The 20,701-nt window shown below is 38.7% G+C and overlaps 2 protein-coding genes and 1 long non-coding RNA gene across 8 annotated transcripts; 1 reads left to right on the top strand and 2 right to left on the bottom strand.

Moving 5' to 3' along the window:
- Positions 1–318: 318 nt before the first annotated feature.
- LOC308412400 (uncharacterized protein) lies at positions 319–4,814 on the bottom strand. Of its 2 annotated transcripts, none has more exons than XM_080906727.1 (9): positions 4,737–4,814; positions 3,183–3,233; positions 2,846–2,964; positions 2,358–2,750; positions 2,080–2,278; positions 1,741–1,952; positions 1,481–1,628; positions 1,298–1,402; positions 319–967 (listed from the first exon to the last, which is right to left on the bottom strand). In XM_080906727.1, exons 2-8 carry the CDS (start codon positions 3,220–3,222, stop codon positions 1,320–1,322), a joined length of 1,194 nt encoding a protein of 397 aa, XP_080762853.1. In that variant the 5' UTR covers positions 3,223–3,233; positions 4,737–4,814; the 3' UTR covers positions 319–967; positions 1,298–1,319. The 2 variants fall into 2 exon arrangements, with proteins under 2 accessions (XP_080762853.1, XP_080762852.1); XM_080906726.1 differs by lacking the exon at positions 4,737–4,814 and adding an exon at positions 3,858–4,669.
- A 292-nt stretch (positions 4,815–5,106) lies between these two features.
- On the top strand, positions 5,107–9,071 carry LOC308412405. The gene is made up of 3 exons (XR_013974572.1): positions 5,107–5,571; positions 6,165–6,245; positions 6,866–9,071. It is a non-coding gene; the product is annotated as an uncharacterized lncRNA (long non-coding RNA).
- Positions 9,072–10,516: 1,445 nt separating this feature from the next.
- LOC308412395 (serine/threonine-protein kinase pim-1-like) lies at positions 10,517–20,007 on the bottom strand. Of its 5 annotated transcripts, none has more exons than XR_013974568.1 (11): positions 18,967–20,007; positions 17,483–17,556; positions 16,573–16,752; positions 15,295–15,531; positions 15,044–15,169; positions 14,826–14,920; positions 14,337–14,687; positions 14,067–14,247; positions 13,810–13,980; positions 10,796–13,720; positions 10,517–10,714 (listed from the first exon to the last, which is right to left on the bottom strand). XR_013974568.1 is itself a non-coding variant. In XM_080906714.1 (11 exons), the coding sequence occupies exons 2-11, from the start codon at positions 17,517–17,519 to the stop codon at positions 13,629–13,631; spliced, it is 1,386 nt and encodes a 461-aa protein (XP_080762840.1). In that variant the 5' UTR covers positions 17,520–17,556; positions 18,967–20,004; the 3' UTR covers positions 10,517–13,628. The 5 variants fall into 5 exon arrangements, 4 of the variants coding, with proteins under 4 accessions (XP_080762840.1, XP_080762838.1, XP_080762839.1 ...); XM_080906714.1 differs by having other exon boundaries at positions 10,517–13,720; positions 14,337–14,555; positions 14,640–14,687; positions 18,967–20,004; XM_080906712.1 differs by having other exon boundaries at positions 10,517–13,720.
- Between the last annotated feature and the right edge of the window lie 694 nt (positions 20,008–20,701).

The following is a 20,701-nucleotide window of genomic DNA, read 5'->3' as shown; positions in this document are numbered from 1 at the left end:
TGTTTTTTTCTTAATAAGATTTCTTGAAATAAGAACAATATCTAGATTTAAATAAAGCTAAAAATAAGTATTTTACACTCATTCCAGGGAACAAATCAGAACATTGAAACCTAAAATAAGCTTTAACCACTTGTTCTAAGTAAAATGTTGAAGAAATTAAATCTGAAAATAGGCATAAAACACTTATTCTAACAAACAAATCAAGGCAAATAATCTAAAAACTAGTACATTAAATCATTTTAAAGATATTTCTTCTTTTTAAATTTAGCTAAACACTACTTTAAGATTATATTGCTGATTAAGGACAAAACAAAACTGAAACAGAGTAAAAGTGTCCATCTTTATTTGTCCACTTTAACAATAACCTGCAGATAATAAAGATACAATTGAACAGTACAGGTCCAACATTATGAGTTTAAGTGGTTTCAACATTTCAACAGCCTTAGAGGTTTCGCCATTGCCCCATTAAAATTGACGAGTGACATAGGAAGACCACAAAGATTCTAATTTCTTCCGAATGACACCAAATACCACAAAACTTGTCTGGGTGAGTAAATGAACATTTTCCATTTTAGAAATAAGACCCAGATTGAAAAAAAAACAAACAAAAACAAAACAGAAGTGCCCTCTCCTAATCTTATCTGAAATTTACACACTACTTTCCAATAAATGCATGCCATTCTGCCAGGGCTTTTCTGTAAGATGATGTAGTGTCATGCTCATGAATGGCATCCTGGAGAACTTCTGTCTGAATGACAGACAGCAGGGTTGCCACGCATTTGGGGTAAGTCAGATGGAGTGCATAAAAGTATGCCATCACATATATCATAGCCTCACCAATTTTTTCTTTGTCAAATGTTGTAACTGGTAAATTACCAACAGCAATGACACACTTGCAGCCATCGAACATCACTACTGGACATGACAAGCTTCATTTCTGGAGGACAGCATCTGGATCTTCTGTAGGCTGCAAGACACAAAAGACATGACAGTCAACATCTTATGTTAATTGTATGTTTTTTTGCTGGGATTTGGTCATAACGTTGGAGATGTCATTATCCTGTTCTTTGTTGGTTACACACATTTTATAGTAGTTTTGACTTATGGTTTATCAAGCGACTCCTTATGTGACCACACTCGTGTACATTAAATACGTTATAAATTAATGAAAACAATAAATTATAGATTTAAGTCTTTCGGCTGAAACTGAAAAAGCATTTTTGAGTCATGTTTGACCGAAATATTTTGTTTGCCAAATTTTCTGTAGATCTTTATAAGCAAATTTTATAAAACTTACCTTCAGGACATGTAGAAATGCTTCAGAAGCATTCCCCATCTTTTTTGGTGGATGGGCAGGTGTGGGAAAGAGGAAGAGCCTTCATCAGTGCAAGGTGGGCTTCAGCTGGACAAAGCAGAAACAAACCTTCATAAACATAAATTTTAAAGGATGAGAACTTTGTATTCAAATGGTAAAACTTACTTTTGTCCATGGTCATTGGTGGATTCATTGCCTTCTTTGACACACCGTAGAACTCTACCCTGGAGCAGAATTCTTCCCATCTCAGTTTTACTTGACTGATGAACTTGTTGTTGTGGGGATCCAAAATTCTGCGAAGCTCACCCAACGCCTACAATAGGTTTAAAAAAATAAGTAGACAAATAAAATCAAAATAACTTTACTACCACACCAAATATATTTGAAATTAAAGTGATTATTTATTAACTCTTCCAAAAACTTACATGATGCAATTCTTTAAAGCATGGATATGCATCCAAGATGAGGCAAGCTCTGTTCTCCTCTTTCATGGTGTCTGAGTCAATGAAGGATCTTCTGGCTTCAAACTCGAGGTCTAATAGCTGGGACACATCTTCTTGGTTTGGTTTTGCCTTCTTACACATTTCTTGTAATGTTTTGTAATGTCTTGCTTGTATTTGCCGACTATCCTTGTCAGCTAAGATAGAGAGAAGTACAAGAGCATTTTGGTTTTTCATTGTTACTGAAGTAGACTTCCACAAAACATTAGCTACTACTGGCTGTGTGTTGATAACCATTTTACAAAATTACTAGTATGTACTCACATGAAGTGGAGGCATTGTCAGAATTTCTGACAGGTGATAACAGAGTAGATGCACCACTGGAAGAACTGCGATCAGCATCTTCATCATCAGCTTCTTCATCCCTTGGGTAGAGGTCAGTGAGCCTTCTCTTGGGCCGTCCCCTCTCCGGTGTTGGTCCTTGCCTTTTTACTGGTGTTTTCATATTTTGCAGCCTTTTCTCCTGGTGAAAATACATATATATCATGCCCCCTGAACAAAACAAAATGATTTATATATGAGACACAAATACAAGAACTTACGTGTTTTACGCTTGCATCATTATCCTGCAGCATAGGATAATATTCCACAACTTTTTTAGCCATTGCAGTGATTTCGGTCTTAGAGGGGTATTGCTCCATTTGGCCTTGGCTTGCTCTCAAAAGGGACACCATACTTGTGATTGTATTTCTCACCAATCTGCATCTCAGTTCTTTTGACATGACGCATGCCTGTTCCCTGCCGGAGCAGGCCAACTCCAGGTAACTCTTTCGGCATTGCTCCAACTCACTGTCGGTGTACAGAACATATTCCGGAGGACTGGGGAGCTGCAAGGTTTTCAGCTGGCTTACATTAGCATCAGCAGTTGGAGGGCCTGTTGCAACTACCCTGGGTGAAGAAGTTGTTTCAGGTTTCTGTGGTAGCGGATGGTCTTCCTGGTTTAGGGTGAGAAAATAAAAATGTCAAGTACTGCTAAAATAAAAGCATACTTTCTGGAGATTAGTTGAATTAAATATTTTTTACATAATACCTCAGGATGAATTATTGACCACACATGTTTTCTTCTGAGAAAGTGCTCAGGCCCAGAAAAAAGGTCCCTCAGATCATCACGGGTCAATGTTAAAAGCATGCGCTCGTCAATGCTTGCAGCTAACAAAAAGACAAACACCAGTTAAACTGTGCAAGCACATAACTGCACAAACATAACTGTTTTTTAATAAATAAATATACACACACACACACACACACACACACACACACACACATATATATATATATATATATATATATATATATATATATACACACACACACACATACACACACACACACACACACACACACACAAATATATTATCAAATATAACCTTTAAGGACAGATACTGTAACATCATCCAGCTTCTCCATTGCTCAGTCACCTGCAAGACAAATGTTTACAATTAGTGTTATGTTAAAAACATTTGAAAAGTTGAATCTTAATTGAGTCCCATGAGAATCAAATTGATTCACGTCAAAGAATCGTTTTGATTGTTCAACATTTTTACCCTTTTTAAAGCTATTATAGAAAAGAAATGTCCAGACAGCCCGGCTGAGGTCTGAAAGGGTTATACAATATTGCCCGGTGAACTTTTACTCACCCAGATTTGTGTCATTGAATTTCATCAATAAGATTATGCTGACTAGGGCTGCCAGATCATGCATCCATTGGACATAAAATGTACAGCTTATTGCACCAGCAGTATCTGCTCTTACATAACGATCATTAGCTTATAGCTTTAAATGTTTAAGGTATGTGCTAACTAAAAATAAAGGCAAGATGATAGTTTATTACATTTTAAAGAAATTTGCAGATTGCTCATTGCTATCTAAAATATAAAAGGACACCGGAGTATATTCTCCAGCATCTCACACTTCTGATAATCAGCTGTCTGCTTGACTTTAATCTCAGCCAAACCGATTTACTCAGGAACAAATAAAATACTGAAAAAAGCCAAACAATAACATTTTTAAGTTATTTAAGTGACTTATATATCATGTTTCACCTGAGTAGTGAAAGACGGCGGTGGTTTTGAAAATGGTTCGCCCGGAGTCCGGTGTTCTCACGGCTCTAGTGAGCGTTAAACCCCGGCTAGCTATCGAGCTAGTGGGTAACAGACGTCTCCGAAAACGTCGGAGCGCTTTTGAAAATATGTGGTGTCTTGATAAACTGTCCAGATATTTGAAGTTTACACGGCTACATTCTCGCCTGAAAATATGTTAAACGTTTATTTTGTGACCTAGAAAGAGTAATAAGAGAAATTTTAAAACTAACTAGCTTCCGCCATTTTTGGAAACTGAGCTAGGCCGCGCTATGAATTCTGGGATACAGCTTCTTCTTCGGGGTTTAACGGCAGCTGGCATCCTTGTACATACAGTGCTGCCATCTTCTGTTTCAATTTTGAATCAATACACAGCGCTACTTGTTTTACCAACCAGCCTGATTCCTGAATAACACTGTTTTGAGCCCACTTTAATAAATCCAATTAATATCAAAATATTAATTTAAACCCACACCTTGTGAGGGAATTCAAGCAGCTAGTAAATCAGTCAAAGACAATTGGAAAACCCTGAATGTGGTTAATTAGCTCTCTTGCTAATTGAAAGAAATTCTCAGTGTGCCTATTAACTTAAGTTAATACAAACGGCTAATACTGCCCCTTATAAATAGCATAGCTAGGAATTCTCACAACATTACAGTAGATACTTCACTAAATAATGTTCTCTGAACCACATGCGAGGGCTGCTAAGCTAACGCTAGCATCCGTTAGCATGCTACATTACTCCTTCCCGCGCTCAAATTAAATTTATTATTCTGTCCGCTTGACTTTAAAACAGTGATTAGACTACACACTACTTACATTCGAAAAATTAAAATTGCTTACCTCTCTTTCTTGACGAAGTTTTCTCTTACAGTTTTTCTTTCAATGCTCAGGTGCAGAAGACTCCAAATTCAAACGGAGTTGGGTAGCAACTAACATGGAACACGAAGGGGGTGCACATCTCAATTTTTGCTTCTATATACAATTTAGTGGTTTGTACGTTCATAAAACACAGTCAGTATGATAGGTAAATTTCTTCTTCATTGATTTAAAATAAACTCTTATAGGTGTTATTTCATTTTACCTTATTTGTGACCATTTTTTGTTTTTACAGCTCCAGTTTGTAATACCCCCCTCCCCCCATGAACTTGGTATTTCCCAAACTAGCGCGGCAACAGCTCCACACTGCAACATATTTTTTGCTTGACTTTAGTCTAATACAATGGCCTGTTGGAGGTGTGTGATTTGCTTCGTCTTTGTGGCGTTAACATTGAAGTCTCTCTTAAGTCACATTAATACTGCACACAGTCGCAGTTCAGATTTCCGTGTCATTTGTGGAGTCGATGGATGCGCCGAGGATTACCGTGTTTTCAACTCGTTTTACCACCATCTCAGACGCACACATCCACAATACATCTCCACTGGGAACCCGCCTACAGGATGGCTGACAGCTTCATCCGATGCAAATGTATTAGGAGGCGAAAATTTTGGTACAGCCATTTTTGCCGACTATACTGCCGAACCCAGACAAACTGTTAGCAATGGCAATGGCACTGAAGTAGAGCCACCACCACTAGACCCCCCAGTAACATCGGAGGTGTTGGAGGAGGAGCGACAGGAAAGTCAGAACGTGATGGAGCAAGACGCGGCTGAGCTTCAAACACCTCGTCAGAATCAGGTAATGTACTTTATGTGTTTCTGTGTGTACGCGCGCGAATTTTTAAATGTATGTGTGTTGTTTAACCTTAACCAAGCACAGTTACCCCAATTCAGAAATGTACTCAGTTCAAGTGAAAATTATAGTTTTAAAGTTATGTGTTTTCTAAGATAAACTACTTGATTAGAATATTTTAATAGGTATGAAGGCCAGTGCTGAATTTCAAATGCATGAATCCGCTGAAATTCAGGCTTGCACAACAATGTAGGCTTAGTTACCATACTTAAACATAATAAATAAACTTATTTACCAGTGTTGTGTACCTGCCTTGGTTGTTGTTAGATGCTCCATGAACCAAGCAGCTTTCAAATTTTTCTTTCAGTTAACTTCAGAGTAGATTCCATAAAGATTGGTTAAGTTTCATTAAATAACTCTTAAATTGTTCATAACATTTGCAGCTTCATTAGCTATCCATTGTAGTATGAATCTTTTAATAGCAAAAATGTACAACAGTTTGGAATATTTCTTTGTTTTGTTTTGCATCTGGTGGAATTTGAAACACATTCTGAGTGAGTCATTTTTCTTACACAATTGTTTTTCTTTTTGTCCTGTAGGGTAAAAGAGAAACTGTTGATCTTGCCAGATGTGCAGCTGCATTTGCTATTGGTGTGCGGGAGCAATGCCACCTATCACAGGTACTGCTTCATCTGATATTATGGGGGTGTCATTGTTAACTTGTTAATAAGTCTGGTTCAATGTAAGGCTGCAACTAATGATTTTTTTTTCATAATCTGTCCACTATCTTTGCAATTAATTGATTGTTTTTCATCGCTGGTTTTATTCAGCTATTACTTTCACCTATATAAGTTATTAAGAACAAATGTACATTACGAAGAAGTTAAGCACAAGAGTTGTGCAGTTCACTGCAATGTATGTAACTCTGGGCACACTCAACAGTTTAAAATAGGCTTAACAGTGTAAAATGTGTTCACTTTTAGGCATAAAAGACAAATGAAGTAGAATTACATAAAAAAAATAAATGAGGCAATCATTTGTTCACTTTTTCTGTTGTAACCTTTCATGCTCCTCCATCTTGCTCGGTGCAATGTGTTTGTGCCACGTGAGTCATGCATGTGGCATGTCATGCAAAACAATGCCAATTATTGGCTGATTTCTTCTTCTACTGCTCCACTGGTAAATTACAACATTCAGTGGCTCATTAATTTGAGCTAAAGAAATAGAGTTGCATTTTGCTTCTGTTATATTTTCTATTTACGCTTTCATGTCTCTGATGTGTTTTTTTTTCCCCCATCAGAGGAGTGTCAACAACATTGTCCTTGGTGTCCAACAGTATCAAACAGCTCTTCTGACGTCCTTGAGGGGAAAAATAAAGACCATCCTTGAAAGGCAACCTGACAGCAATGGACCTTTACAACAAGAAGTTCTTTCAACACTGGACAACTTTCAGGATCCCTTTCCCATATGTGCAGCTTCAAACCTACAGGACCGTGTAACACAGATGCATTTCAACCCTGTCACACCTGAGGAGATCATCATTTCCAATTATGCCTGTAGAGTTAAAAAGGGAGAATCGAGAGTTCTTGCAATCAAAAACAAGTCTTTCTACTACATTCCTTTGATTGAAAGTTTGAAACAGCTTTTATCCAATTCAAGACTATTTGACATGCTCAGTGCTGGACCTCAGAGTTGCCCCAACGCCAGTTTTTTGTATGACATTAATGATGGAATTATTTTCAAAACCCACCCACTGTTTTCAAAGAAGAACTCTGCTTTACAACTGATACTCTATTCTGATGAGATAGAAATGTGTAACCCCCTAGGGTCACGTGCGAGTGTAAATAAACTACTAATGTTTTATTACACCTTAGGCAACATAGACCCTAAGTTTAGATCAAAGTTGGCTTCCATCAGACTTCTCGCAATCGCAAAGTCTAGGGACATAGATGAGTGTGGGGTAGATATAATACTGCGGAGAATCAATGAGGACTTGAAGTTACTGTACGATGGTGTTATGATTAACACTGTCAATGGGGAATTTTATTTAAACGGAGCAGTTGTTGCTGTGTGTGGAGACACTCTTGCCCAGCATGAGCTTGCAGGATTTAAGGAAGGAGTTGGTTTTGCGTATAGCAAATGTCGTCATTGTGAGTGTACTTTTGATGAAATGCAAGAAAATTTCAATGAACATAGTTTCACCAGACGGACATTGGACGGACACATTAGGCAGTGCATTGAAATAGAAAGGGCAACTACCGAATTTTTGAAATCCTCGCTCAAAACGACTTTTGGCATAAATAGACAAAGCAAATTAGTTGATTTCCCAGGTTTTAATCTCATAGAGCAGATGCCACAGGATATTATGCATGTAATTCTTGAAGGAGTGGCACCAATGGAAATTAAGTGTGTGTTGAAATACCTTGTTTTATCTGGAAATTTGGATTTGGACTTGTTTAATTCTGCCATGCAGAACTTTCCTTTTTCATCAGTGGACATACGTGACAAGCCTTCACCAATTAGTATTGCTACTTTAGCTTCAAGTGACAACAGACTCAAACAATCCTCTGGACAAATGCTTATATTGATCAAGATTTTGCCATTCTTATTGTACAGTGTTGTAGAGAAAAATCCCTTTATCCAGTTTATTTTGGATTTAATTGAAATTGTTAAAATACTTTTTGCCCCAGTTGTGTCTTTACAAACTGTGTCCAAACTAAAAAAAATGATAGAAGATCATCTTAAACAATTCAGGCAACTATTCCCAGAAAAAAATGTAATACCAAAGCAACATTACATGCTGCATCTTCCCTCTCAAATTATTGCCCTGGGACCTGTAATACGTCATATGTGCATGAGATTCGAGTCTAAACACAGTTTTTTTTAAACAATGGTCATCCAAATTAAACTTTAAGAATGTGTGCAAGTCTCTTGTAAACCACAATCAGCTGCTGGAGTGTTGCCAAAGTGAAGCAGGAACTGAGCATCCGATATTTGTAAATGAGAAAGAACTAGGTCCTATATCAGAGGTTGCTAATATGGACCATTTGCAATCAAAGGTTGTAGATTTTTTGGGGATTGAAGATGCTATACATCATGCCGTTAGAGTAAAGTGGCTTATTTTACATGGAAACAAATACATCTGTGACAGGTCTCTTATACTCATTTCAGCAAATGGTTTAAACCCTATCTTTGGACTTGTAAAAAACATTTTTATTGTTAATAGTGTACTTTATTGTTTTGAATACCAGGTGTATGAAACCTTGGGTTTCAACAAAGACTTTCTTGCCTATGAAATTGCAATTCCCAACCTTGCCCAAGCAACTGAACTGACTGATGTTGAAGACCTACTTGATTTTACGTCATATTACCCAGTCAATTTCAGAAACAGTGTCTATGTTATGACAAAATATAACCTTGAAGATGTCCTTTCTTTAAAAACCTGAAATAAATACCTTCCAATGAGTGACTTTCTTATTTCAAGGAAAAAGGTGAATGTTTCTTATTTTGAGATAATTTTTGTTTTACACTATCTAAAAGCTATTTTTGCTTGAAATAAATGTAAAATGGTTCATTTTTAGATATACAGACTAAATAAGGAAAAAAAGTAATATATACTTGAAACAAGTCTAATCATCTAACACATGAGACTGGAAACTAGCTTGTAATGTTCAAAACAAGATGGACAAGATAATCTGGCTAAAATTAAGACAATAAATCTTGTCAAGCTACAAGGAATTTGCAGTGTAGGAGCAGTTTTATGAACCATGTTCTGTTAATACAGGGAGTGCAGAATTATTAGGCAAATGAGTATTTTGTCCACATCATCCTCTTCATGCATGTTGTCCTACTCCAAGCTGTATAGGCTCGAAAGCCTACTACCAATTAAGCATATTAGGTGATGTGCATCTCTGTAATGAGAAGGGGTGTGGTCTAATGACATCAACACCCTATATCAGGTGTGCATAATTATTAGGCAACGTCCTTTCCTTTGGCAAAATGGGTCAAAAGAAGGACTTGACAGGCTCAGAAAAGTCAAAAATAGTGAGATATCTTGCAGAGGGATGCAGCAGTCTCAAAATTGCAAAGCTTCTGAAGCGTGATCATCGAACAATCAAGCGTTTCATTCAAAATAGTCAACAGGGTCGCAAGAAGCGTGTGGAAAAACCAAGGCGCAAAATAACTGCCCAAGAAGAAGATTCAAAATTCAAGAAGCTTCTTCAGTTCTCTGAAGAAATTCTGAACTGAAGAAGCTTCTCAGATGAGAGGTGAAACATCTTCAAGAAACTTAAAGAAGTCCAGATGCTTTTCTTTCCAAGCTCCTTAGACTGTAGTTAAACTTCACACACTGGACTTGTCAGTCACACATCCTTCGCCAGTAGGCATTCCCAGAATGATCTTTCCCCTTCTGACGCTTAGAATGACCAAATATGTGCAAAATGGACAATTCAACATGCCACCATGTCAGTCTTTTATTAAATATGACATGAAACAAATGACTGAGCCATTAAATTTGTCACAAAGGTGTTCACCTAATTCCAGGCAAATGGAATAGACTTCTATGGGACCATAAGTCTTTTTGCACTTTGACATTTGTTTTACTTCTCAGATCTGTAACCTATAACTTTTATACTGTATGTGTTTTGATCATAGGAGTCTACAGGGACTTACTTACTTTTAGCACGTTTAGCAGTTGATGTTGGCTTCTTTTTCAGTACTGGAGCTTCCTGCTCATTGAAGACTTTTCTAAAAGGAAATGCTTAATCCAAAATGGCGTTTTAAGGGCTTGGATTAATGTCAATTTCAGCAAATATTCTTTCTTATGTTAAAAGAACATGGATCTCTGTCAGTGATAACTTCTGACTTTATAACTCAAATTTTAAGAGAGAGCTTCACTGCTAAGCTCTCATCTGTGTGGGTGTCACGGTTCACTTGAGGACTCACACGCAGGACTCAGAGGCACAGTCAGTATTTATTACAGTTCCACCAGGTGTATATACAAACAGTGCAGGGGATAGTGCTATATACAAAGCGGTGACAGGGAAAAGGCTCCGGGGAAATCCAGGTAGGGAAAAGACACTTGCTCCTCTCCAAACACTCACACAAAAAGGGAATCCGCTCGGGGAATGCAGAGTCGGGTCCAGGGGATCTATGTACAGAAGGAAACACACGTTAGAGGTTTTGCACAGGGAAGCAAAAGAGAACTTGCTCAGAGCCGGGCTGCACTGACGCGAGTCACACAACGATCCAGCGATGAGTAGAAGCCACTCCCTGGCTTAAATGCTGGCTGCACTGATGAGGCCCAGGTGTTTCCTCTTCAGAGGGGCGTGGGCCGAGGGCGTGAACCCACCATGAGTTCCGCCCTGGCGAGAGAGCGAGAGAGAGAACACTACTAGTCAGCGGCCTGCTGATCCCCTGGCCGTGACAGTGGGGTTCAAATCCCTTATTCAGATTAAGATTTTATGTGACATTACATTGGCAAAAATTAAATTTACTTGAATAATGTGAGTATTGGAGTAAGTACTTGCGTAATTTTTGAATAACTTTAATTTTGTAATGTGCATATTTTATGAATAATGATGTTTCAATACTTTAATCTACTGAATAAGTAAGAATTAGACTTAATAATCTTTTTACTTTAAAAAGGGAAATTGTGTACAATCTTTTATTCTCCAGAATGCACATAATAAAAATGTTTTGGGGAATGTATATGCTTTTTAAAAACCAATTGCTTCTTACCTGATGCATGCTATAACTTTCAGCAAAACTGAACTAAAATGTGTTAACAAGCTTACCAAATAAGAAATGTTTTGTGAATTTTCTTTGCAGAGCGACTGGAAAGCCGGCTGTTATCAAAGCCCACATGCCCTAAAAAGGAGGGCGCGCTGGCCAGTAATGAGTTCATCACTAAGTTTAAGATAAGAGTTGATCAGAATAGAGGCGATGATGAAAGTCTGGAGCATCAGTTGGAGGCTGCCAACCTGTCTGATGAATCGTTCAAGGCCCAGACAGAAGTCAACGGACAAATATGATCACAGACATTTTAAACACGCGAGTTGAGAGTTAAGGGGGAAAAATATTGTAATAATTGCACACTAAGATATAAAGTGATGGCAGCGAGCACAGTGTTGCAGGATTTAATTAAAAACACATCTGACTAAGACCAACTGAAATTTAGAGTTGTGTATAATAAAGTTTATTCATGATTAATAAAACAAATCTGTAATATTTTTCTTTCTCTTTTGTCCATTTGAATCTCGCTACAGCTTAAATAAAAGAAAAGAATGTGTTTTGAATAAATTAAACTCTATTCTCTCTTTTTCTTTCTTTCTTTCTTTTTTTCTTGGTGGGTTTTCATTTGCAATCAAACGCAACATTATACAATTATATAGTATAGTAAGAAATATCCTTTAACTTCATTTAGTATTTGTTTTTTAATTTTTGTTTTTATTGTTTCCCCTTCAGTTTTGTGCTTATAACATGTTCTAATCTGACATATTATGCAGTAAATTATTTTTGCAATAACTTAACAGGCCATTGTGGGAGCCAACATTCACTTATCAAAGACATATTTGTATATTCTGTGGGCTGCTTTATGGTTGTGTCATTTAGAAACATAAGCCACAACAGACTTCCACCGGAGAGTACTTAAAAATGTATTTTATGTAAAGATATTTTAATTAACTACTATATTAAGAGAGAACCTATTGTCACATGGATTAATTGTACAAACTGTAGAGAACTAAGTTTAAGCGTGCAACTTTTTATTCATTTTTAACTGTATTAATGTTTTTATGTTGATACAGCCGCCTCATATCTGTTTCCTCAGTGTTTTTTAAACCATGTACTCCATCTATGAGTGAGAACATGAATAAATTCCTTTCCAAATTTGTAGTTCTTTTTTCCAACTGTTTTGAGTATATGTAACATTTCTTTACACACAAATGCAGGTATTCTTTTGCACCAAGACGTTAAAGAAATGCTAAGAAAAAATGAAAATACTACGTTGCAACCTGTGTCTATCTATCTATCTATCTATATATATATATTCGTACCCTTTTTTCATCATCTAGTTTCCTGTGCCAGATCTTCTACTGATCCACTGAGGCAGACATGTAAAAAAACATGAACTAAAGCATATTTCTGTATATAAACAGGACTTTAAATCTTTATCAACAGCTACTTTAGAGGAAATTCTTCAATAAACTGCAACCAAAGGCTCAACTCAGAGGACAAAATCCAACCTGTTATAAATAGTGTGACAGCAAACTTTCTCTTGTGTAAAGTTACAAATAGGAGTAATTATCCACAGGAGCTTTTATACATAATGAAGTTATAATTCGTCCTGTAGAAATTGTACATTTAAGCTATATAGTTCCCGCTGTGATAACTCTGCTATGAATGCCTCTTATTAACTTTTATGCTTTTACAACCCACTATGAGCAAACACTCAGCAACAGTGGGAAGGAAGAACTCCCTTCTTGAAGGAAAAAACCTCTGGTAGAACCAGGAAATCTGTCTAAACTAGTTGGGGGTTAGAGCAACAGATGCAAGTCTTCAGATCATTTGCAGTGTGACTGTCTTTGTGCACACTTTAACCTGATTCAGTTTTCTTATTTGTCAAAATGCACCATGGGTAAAAACAAAACAAAACAAAATAGTAATGAAGGAGAATCCTCAGCAAAGATGAATTAAACAAGTTTTATTTTGATCAAATTTTACTTTAAGTAAAACACATCTTTATTTGATGACTTTAATGTCATCAAATAAAGACAGTTTTGATGGAGCTCCTGACCCAGCCCAAGCTCTCTATGAAGACGAGGAAAAACTCCCCAGGGGGCCAGATCGATGGGAAGAAACCTCGGGAAAGCCCATTCAAAGAGAGATCCCCTTTCCTGGGATGGCTGGGGGGGTTACAGGAACTCCAAAAAAGCTAAATTTTTATTTATTTATTTTTTAAGATTGACCCATTCTATCTACTCCTGTCCAACAGAAAAAAGAAAGGAAGTTACTACAGCGTATCATACTTATATGATGAGGTGTGAATTGTGTGTTTGTGTGTGTTATCTTAGCCAGGGGTGAAGCTGGAGCTCCTCCAGTGTTGGGCGCTTCTCCGGGACTAAAGCTAAACATGCGTCCAAGAAATCCCGGCATTCTTGAAAGAAAGAAAAGATCAAAAAGATGAAGATGATAGTTCTAGTGATCCAAGGCATCAGTGAATCTGGAAGTGTGAAGTTTTCTTACCTGTGGACAGACGCTTTTTGATGCTCAGTTGCTTTGTGAGGAACCTCGCGGTACTAAAGTATTGTGCATGAAGCGCTTCATACAACACCACTCCCATTTGCCACACCGTGGTGGGTCCACACCTGTAGCAGCTCCTAATGTACCACTCGGGAGGGATGTGAAGAGGAGTGCCTAACAAACAGACACAATTGCAATTTCTTCTAAAACAAAAGACACAAATTGTTACATCTGTGAAAAGCAGGAGCAGAATATGTTACCATAGAAGATGCGATACAGAGATCGCTGCTTAACAAAGCAGCTCAGTCCAAAGTCAATGATGCGAACTCGAGGCACATCTGAGCCGGTCTCAATCAGAATGTTTGGTCCCTTGATGTCCCGATGAAAGATGTGTTTATCCTCAAGTTCCTTTACAGCATCAACTAGTTGCTTCAGAATGACCTGGAAAAGATGAAAAACACAATAATGAGTTAATGCTTTTCTGCCTTGATTGAATGCTGTACAGTCTAAGGCTCTCCCAGTCAACCTACCTTGGCCTTGTCCTCTGTTAAAGTTCTTCCATGTTCTGCTTTGTATTTTTGCAGGTCCACAGCGGGGACAGGTCTCTCCAGCACCAGGATCAGCTCTTTGCCAAGGTCGAACCACTCCAGCAAGGACACAGGTGCAGATATTCCCACTGACCCTTCTGCTTCACCTGCAAGTTTAACCATAATGGCCACTTCCACTGAGAGCTTCTTCCCGCTTTCATCCTGAAATATTACAACAAAGTGGATGATGAGGAACGCCGCATTCAATCCAGTAATGTAAAACTGATTCAAGTGTTGGACGCTTACCGCCACTTTGCAGTAGACTTTATTTTTGGGAATGTGTTTGATGGCAACCTAGAAGACACAGAGCACTGGTGAGCATTTCCTCAGTATGACATAATGAAAGGTGGAAACACAGCAGACGTCTCAGTTTACGATATTATCCATTATCTGCGTTACTGCCTGTCTTACTACCATCATCTGAACACTTACTGGAAAACGATCTTCTATCCGGTAGCCAGCAAACACTGCTCCGCAGCCTCCTTCTCCGAGCTGGTGCTCCTCCACATATCTGGCTTGGAATTCACCTGAACAGACAAAACAACAAATCTTGTTTTATTACAGCTGTGACACAAATTACTCTCCTCTGTAGCATAAATGTTCCTTTTGCCCTTCCCCTGAATATAAAACCCAAGCTGCTTGCTACTTACGTTTTTGGTCTGCCACTGATTTTTTGTCCTGGTCCACATTCCTTTTTTTTTTCTTGGGTGACTCTCTGTTGTCTCCCGTGGCCTTTCTTTTGCCATTTTTTGCACACACCTGTTTGTTGTTCAAGTCTGGAGATGTGGAAAACACCAAAAGCACATCAGCTCACTGGATGATAGACACAAACACTAAACACTAATATCTTAAACCTAGCAACCACACTTAATCTACCCCCTTATTCAACTAATTAGCCTACCTTTACCAGAGTCCAACAAGGAGGATGCTTGCTCCTTGTCACCGCTCATGTGGTCGAGAAGTTTAGCCTTCTTTGCTTTCTTTGTTGTGCCCTCTTCATCTTGCACAACCTTGCGCTTCACTCCTTTCACCACATCTGAGCTGGTGGAAGGACCAGCCTGCTCAGCGACCCTCCTCCTTTTTATTGGGGTCTTCTTTTCAGGACTGGCCTTTCTTTTAGCAGTCCTGCTCTTACAATCTATAAACAACAACAACACAGTGGTGAAAAAGAGTCCCCGACATCAGGACTGGAAGCAGTTTGGCAAAGAATTTGAAATTGCTTTTGCTTAAATTATCACAAGTTTATTCTTGGGATAAAAAAACTGACCAGTGCGAATTGATACTAGGTTTACTAAGTCTTAGATCTTGATGACACTTGTTGCTCTGTTTTTACTGTTGAGTCCAAGAATAAACCTGTCACATTATTTTACCAAAAGACAAAGTGCCCCAGTAACCTTTCTTTGATTAGACATCTTGTATTAAAGCTATTTTCAATCAAACATATGATTCAATTGCTCTAAAAACGATTCACACAGTGTCAACGTTTCTAGGATTTGGATTTTACCAGGATTTGATTTTATTATTTTACTTACCTTGATCTCCTGGATCTTTCTTATCTGCCTCAGTCGTAACTTTTCTTGTTTCCTTTTTCATTTTAATTTTTTGAGAACTTTTAAAATAGAAAATGTCACCTTAATGAGTGAATAGTCCTTCAAATGTCTGGATGCTTGACTTTTCTAACTAAGCTGTATAAGTCAGTTCTGTAAGTGAGCTTTAAAAGTAAACTCCGGAGACTATGGCAACACAACATAAGAAGCTTGCCTTTTAGTGACATCACTGACTGCCAGTAAAAGTGTTCCAAGTAGTTTAAAGAAAAACACTCTGGCAGACAAAGCCATAATATTTCATATAATTCAGTAATTTCACATTAAACTTTCTTTCATTATCCTTTCATTATTTGTTTAAAGACTTGATGTGTGGATGCTACTATGAAGACTTCTAGTTGAGCAAACACTAATAAACACTGACTAGTTTATCTGAGATAAAATATAACTGACTGCAGCCTTTATTCCATGTGTTTTGTCTGTGAATGCCCCCATGTACACATGTAACCTCCACCCACTGCAACACCAATAATGTCCCGGGGCAAAGCGGGGTTTGGTGAACCAGGAGCTGTGCGCAGCCCGTGTCCACCAAAGCCTGGTGTATACCCCCTTGACACCTTATTAGAATGCTGTACCTCCATGACTGCCTGGCATGCTCTGCTCCTTCTGCCCTGGCAACCAGATGATCCTCAGCAAGGGTGGCTTGCTGGTCAATGGCAGGGAACCCCTCGGGTGGGCCACTTTGTCCAGCAAACCAATGACTGTAGAAAACATGGATGATCTAACAGTTCTCCAAAAGTACATAAAGTACTTACCTAAAAAGCAGTTAATGTCATGTTGCATTTATTTATTGTTATTACATTGTTTTACAGCAGCTAATTAAAAACCATCATCTTAACTACATGTTTTGTTTTTTTGTTCTTTGTTGTTGTTGTTGTTGTTTTGCAGTTGTCCTGTAGGTGATGGTGTAGCACAGAGACTGAACTAGTGGCTAGCTAACATAAGAAGGATGTACTTGAAATGTACTGTACTTGAAACTTGCATCTCATCTTTGAAGCGTTCACTTTGAAGAGAATGTCTTTACCAAGGACTCACAGGTTAAGTAACTTTACAATTGTCATATTACAATATATAATTTTAGAGCATGATTACAGCTCTGCCATCTTGATTGAAAATTAAATACATCTGGAATACGAACAGCTGATCGGATCGGCAAAGCGTGTTTCTGGAATATTATGTTTTTGTTACTGCAAGCGCTTTTTATGCAATTTTTGCAAAGCTGTATGTGGAAGGAAACCGTGACCTAGGACAAGCTGATGGCATAAGATGTAAGTACAACTCCTCTGGTTTCATATGCAAAAAAATTATTGCGCTAGCTTACGCGGTTCCCGGTTCAACAGGGATTTAAAAATAGTTACGCAAAACAGAGCGTGCCCGCTCCGACCGGCTTTAAAGAGTTAAACATGTAACAATCGAATTGCATTTATTAAAACACAATTTTAAACAATAACCCTTTTCTTTTAGTGTGTTTCAATTTGTTCCTACCGCTCCATTGGAACAGTGTACTATCCAGTAACAGCATCCAGCTGGCAGAAGCATACACCTGCAGCAAGGAGAATCTACCAGGCAGGATAGCGCAGCGGAGTCATCAGATGAGGATGATCATGAAGTGGTTCATCCAGCAGGAACAGGATACCAAAAGGGGAGGGAAAAAACACAGAAAGCATAGTCATGACTAACTCAGTGTCACTAACAGCTCATCTAGCAGTCTTAACATCATAAAGGTACAGGCTGGTCCATATAAAAAATATTAACAGAAAAAATAAATGCTGTTAACCAAATTTTCTTAGGCAAAAGCACATAATCTTGATATTTGACCTTGTATCAGCCGCCATATTGGAAAGGTAGCCAGGTTTCCTTAGCTGCTAGCTTGCTAACAGTCTGCTATCCAGCCCGGTAATAACTTCATTCACATATTTTAGAACATTTAGCTTTCTTCCTTAACAAAAACATCGCAGTTGTGGATTTGAATCTCGCTGCAGCATAATAAGACCCAGAACATTCAATTTGAACATGTGCTGCAAGCTAACTCCCCAGAGGAGTTCATGCAATGGCCAATGCCTGTCGGATTCGGCTCATGACTTCTCTGTCTAACAACACATTAAAACATCAGTTTCAAGTACAAATGTTTCATAAACTTATCTACAGCGGCTCATATTAAATGTACCCAAGTTTCCAGCTGGCAGTGGGCACAAGAACAACACTCCTCATCAGATCAAGGGAGGAAAAGAAAATTCTAGAGCTGGGCTGGGTGGCTGCTATGTAGGGTTGCCAACTCCCTGAAAAATAAATAAGAGACACCTCGTGGCCAGGGCCGGGCAACCCAGTTCACCCTTCCCAGTGTGGTGAATTTTGTAGCTCTTTTTTTGTGTGTGAAATTATTTTTTAACCATTTGACTTGAATTTGATTTAAGCAGATGCATATTCTTTGTGATATGACCATATGGGAAACAAATGATCATTTAGCCATTTATTTTTAGCTCAAAATGACAACATTAACACAGTAAAACAGGTCTCTTTCTTAAACAGAAGCCTGTCATGCTTAACTTTTGAGAATATAAGTAAATCTTTCTTTAAAAGAACTCTGTCCTGCTTAACTTAAAATTATATAAATTAATAGAAAACAATAGAACGAAAAATATTCTTGTAACAGTGCACATATAGTGCATTTAGTACAATTGGCTTCAGTTGAGGTATTATTTCAGCTTTTCTAATGCTAATCAGCTGCTCCTGTTTGTAAACCCACTTGTTCCCATGATTACACATCATAACTCATCATCATTATTAATCTATATATTACTTTTATGTATTAGTCATCTATTTGTTGTAATCATCTATCCTTGCAGTTGTTTATTACACAAAATAAATTATATTATCACACTTCTGGCCACATAGCGCTGATATTCACTGCACATGCCCATATTAACCTTAACCAGAGGGTTTAAAAAAACAAACCAGTGTTTACATACCATATCTGCTTCTGCCGTGGCCTGGTGGACAAAAAATTGGTTAAGGGTTCTCCGAGCTTTCACGCCCCTAATGTTCTTCATGTGCCCACCACTAGAAGCATGCCTATGGAAAAAGTGCGCCGGCACACAGTGCAGTGCGCTTTAAAGGTGTTATCGTGCATTTTCCCAGCCAGGTGTTTTCCTTTTCCCATTCCTCCCTGTACTTTTGCAGCCTTTTTTTTCTTTGTCTGAACAAACAAACATTGCTGCTCTAATGCTGGGCTTACACTGTGTGATTTTTGGCCCATTTTGAGTCGATTTTTGAGTCGTGCGACCGATTTGGTGATCGGCCCGATTTGGGCCTTCATCGTGCATCGTGTAGTATACGTGGGGTAACGAGAAGCGATTAACACCTCACGACCAGCTCCCGATATCAATCGCTCGTGAGCCGCTAACACTGCTCACGCGCAAACACGTAAACGTCGGTGAAAAAGATGGAGCAGCACGGCTGTGCAGCGTGTGAACTGGACACAAGCGATGGAGGCACAACTTGTAGAACTTTGGAAAGCTCATCCGAGCCTTTTCGATGTGGCATCACAAAATTATCACGACCACAACAACCGTGAAAATAGTTGGATCTACATGCTGCTCAATCACAGCTGCCTGATCATGTTTTTCATTAGCAATTTAGCAAAGTTGATGTTGGTGGTGTGCGTGTCTGTGTGAGTGAAAGACAGAGAGCGAGCGAGCGACAGATTTTCTGTTATAACCTTCATTTTATGGACGCACAGTGTGAGCGCTCAGGTCGCATCAGAGCATCGGGTGGTATAGTGTGAGACCCTGCATCGTGACCTACCAACTTCTAACCCCTGCGCGTCAATCGTGCAGTTTGAGCAGGAGCTGAATAACGTGACTGAAAAAATCGCACAGTGTCTGCCCAGCTTTAGGTGTACTGTCGTCCGAGACTTGCACCGCAGTGTCGGCGTTTGTTTCCCTGTTGGCCATGCTTGTTGTTGTGGTCATCTGTTGTCTTCCGGTATTTTCTCCGTAAGCGACCTTTCCTCGACCAATGAGATGAGCGGTAATCTGAATTGTCATACTCGAATTGTCATAAGTGTGCTGTCAGCTCATTGGTCACAAAGCAGGAGAGGGGCTGGGAATTATGTTTTCAAACAAAGCGTTAATTCCATTAACATTTATAGACTACTTTTGATTCTCACTGTATTGCGGGACAAAGTGCGTCCCTTATTAGCTCAATACGGGACGTGTACTTTTGTTTCTAAATACGGGACGATTCCGTTTTTTAAGGGACGGTTGGCAACCCTATCTGCATCACAGGTGACTCCACTCATCCGTCCAACACCTTCTTCAGTTTGCTGCCATCAGGAAGGAGACTGAACAGCCTTCGGGCCAGAACCAGCAGACTGAGCGACAGCTTCATCCATCAGGCTGTCAGGATGCTGAATTCACTCCCTGCTCTCACACACGAACTCCAGACCTGCATTAACCTCTTTCCTCTGAACCCCCCACCCCCCAAACATATGAACTCTGACCCAACACTATTACTTTTTCACTGACCGCCCCACCCCCACTTGCACACAAACTTGTCCACAATCACTATGATTGTGTTGGACACTGCTGTTTAAATAATTGTATAGTATTGTATTGTGTTGTGCATAAAACTTTTATTTTATTTTTATCCTTTTATCTTTATATTGTTTTAGTGTACACTGGGGGCCATGGGAGGATTGCAATT

Source organism: Rhamphochromis sp. 'chilingali', assembly GCF_963969265.1.
Source record: "Rhamphochromis sp. 'chilingali' genome assembly, chromosome: 16".
In the NCBI taxonomy this organism is placed as follows: Eukaryota; Metazoa; Chordata; class Actinopteri; order Cichliformes; family Cichlidae; genus Rhamphochromis; species Rhamphochromis sp. 'chilingali'.
This window is presented reverse-complemented; position numbering and strand designations above follow the sequence as displayed.

What these genes read in the sequence shown, in the direction of transcription:
- LOC308412400 (XM_080906727.1), bottom strand. Translation starts at nt 3,222, where the DNA reads ATGGAGAAGCTGGATGATGTTACAGTATCTGTCCTTAAAG. An exon ending in GGTCAATAATTCATCCTGAG is followed by an intron (nt 2,751 to 2,845) that starts GTATTATGTAAA and finishes ACCCTAAACCAG; the next exon opens with GAAGACCATCCGCTACCACA. An exon ending in GCTTTAAAGAATTGCATCAT is followed by an intron (nt 1,629 to 1,740) that starts GTAAGTTTTTGG and finishes AACCTATTGTAG; the next exon opens with GCGTTGGGTGAGCTTCGCAG.
- LOC308412395 (XM_080906712.1), bottom strand. Translation starts at nt 17,519, where the DNA reads ATGCTGTTACTGGATAGTACACTGTTCCAATGGAGCG. An exon ending in CTTGTTGGACTCTGGTAAAG is followed by an intron (nt 15,170 to 15,294) that starts GTAGGCTAATTA and finishes CCACATCTCCAG; the next exon opens with ACTTGAACAACAAACAGGTG. An exon ending in TAACAGAGGACAAGGCCAAG is followed by an intron (nt 14,248 to 14,336) that starts GTAGGTTGACTG and finishes CATCTTTTCCAG; the next exon opens with GTCATTCTGAAGCAACTAGT.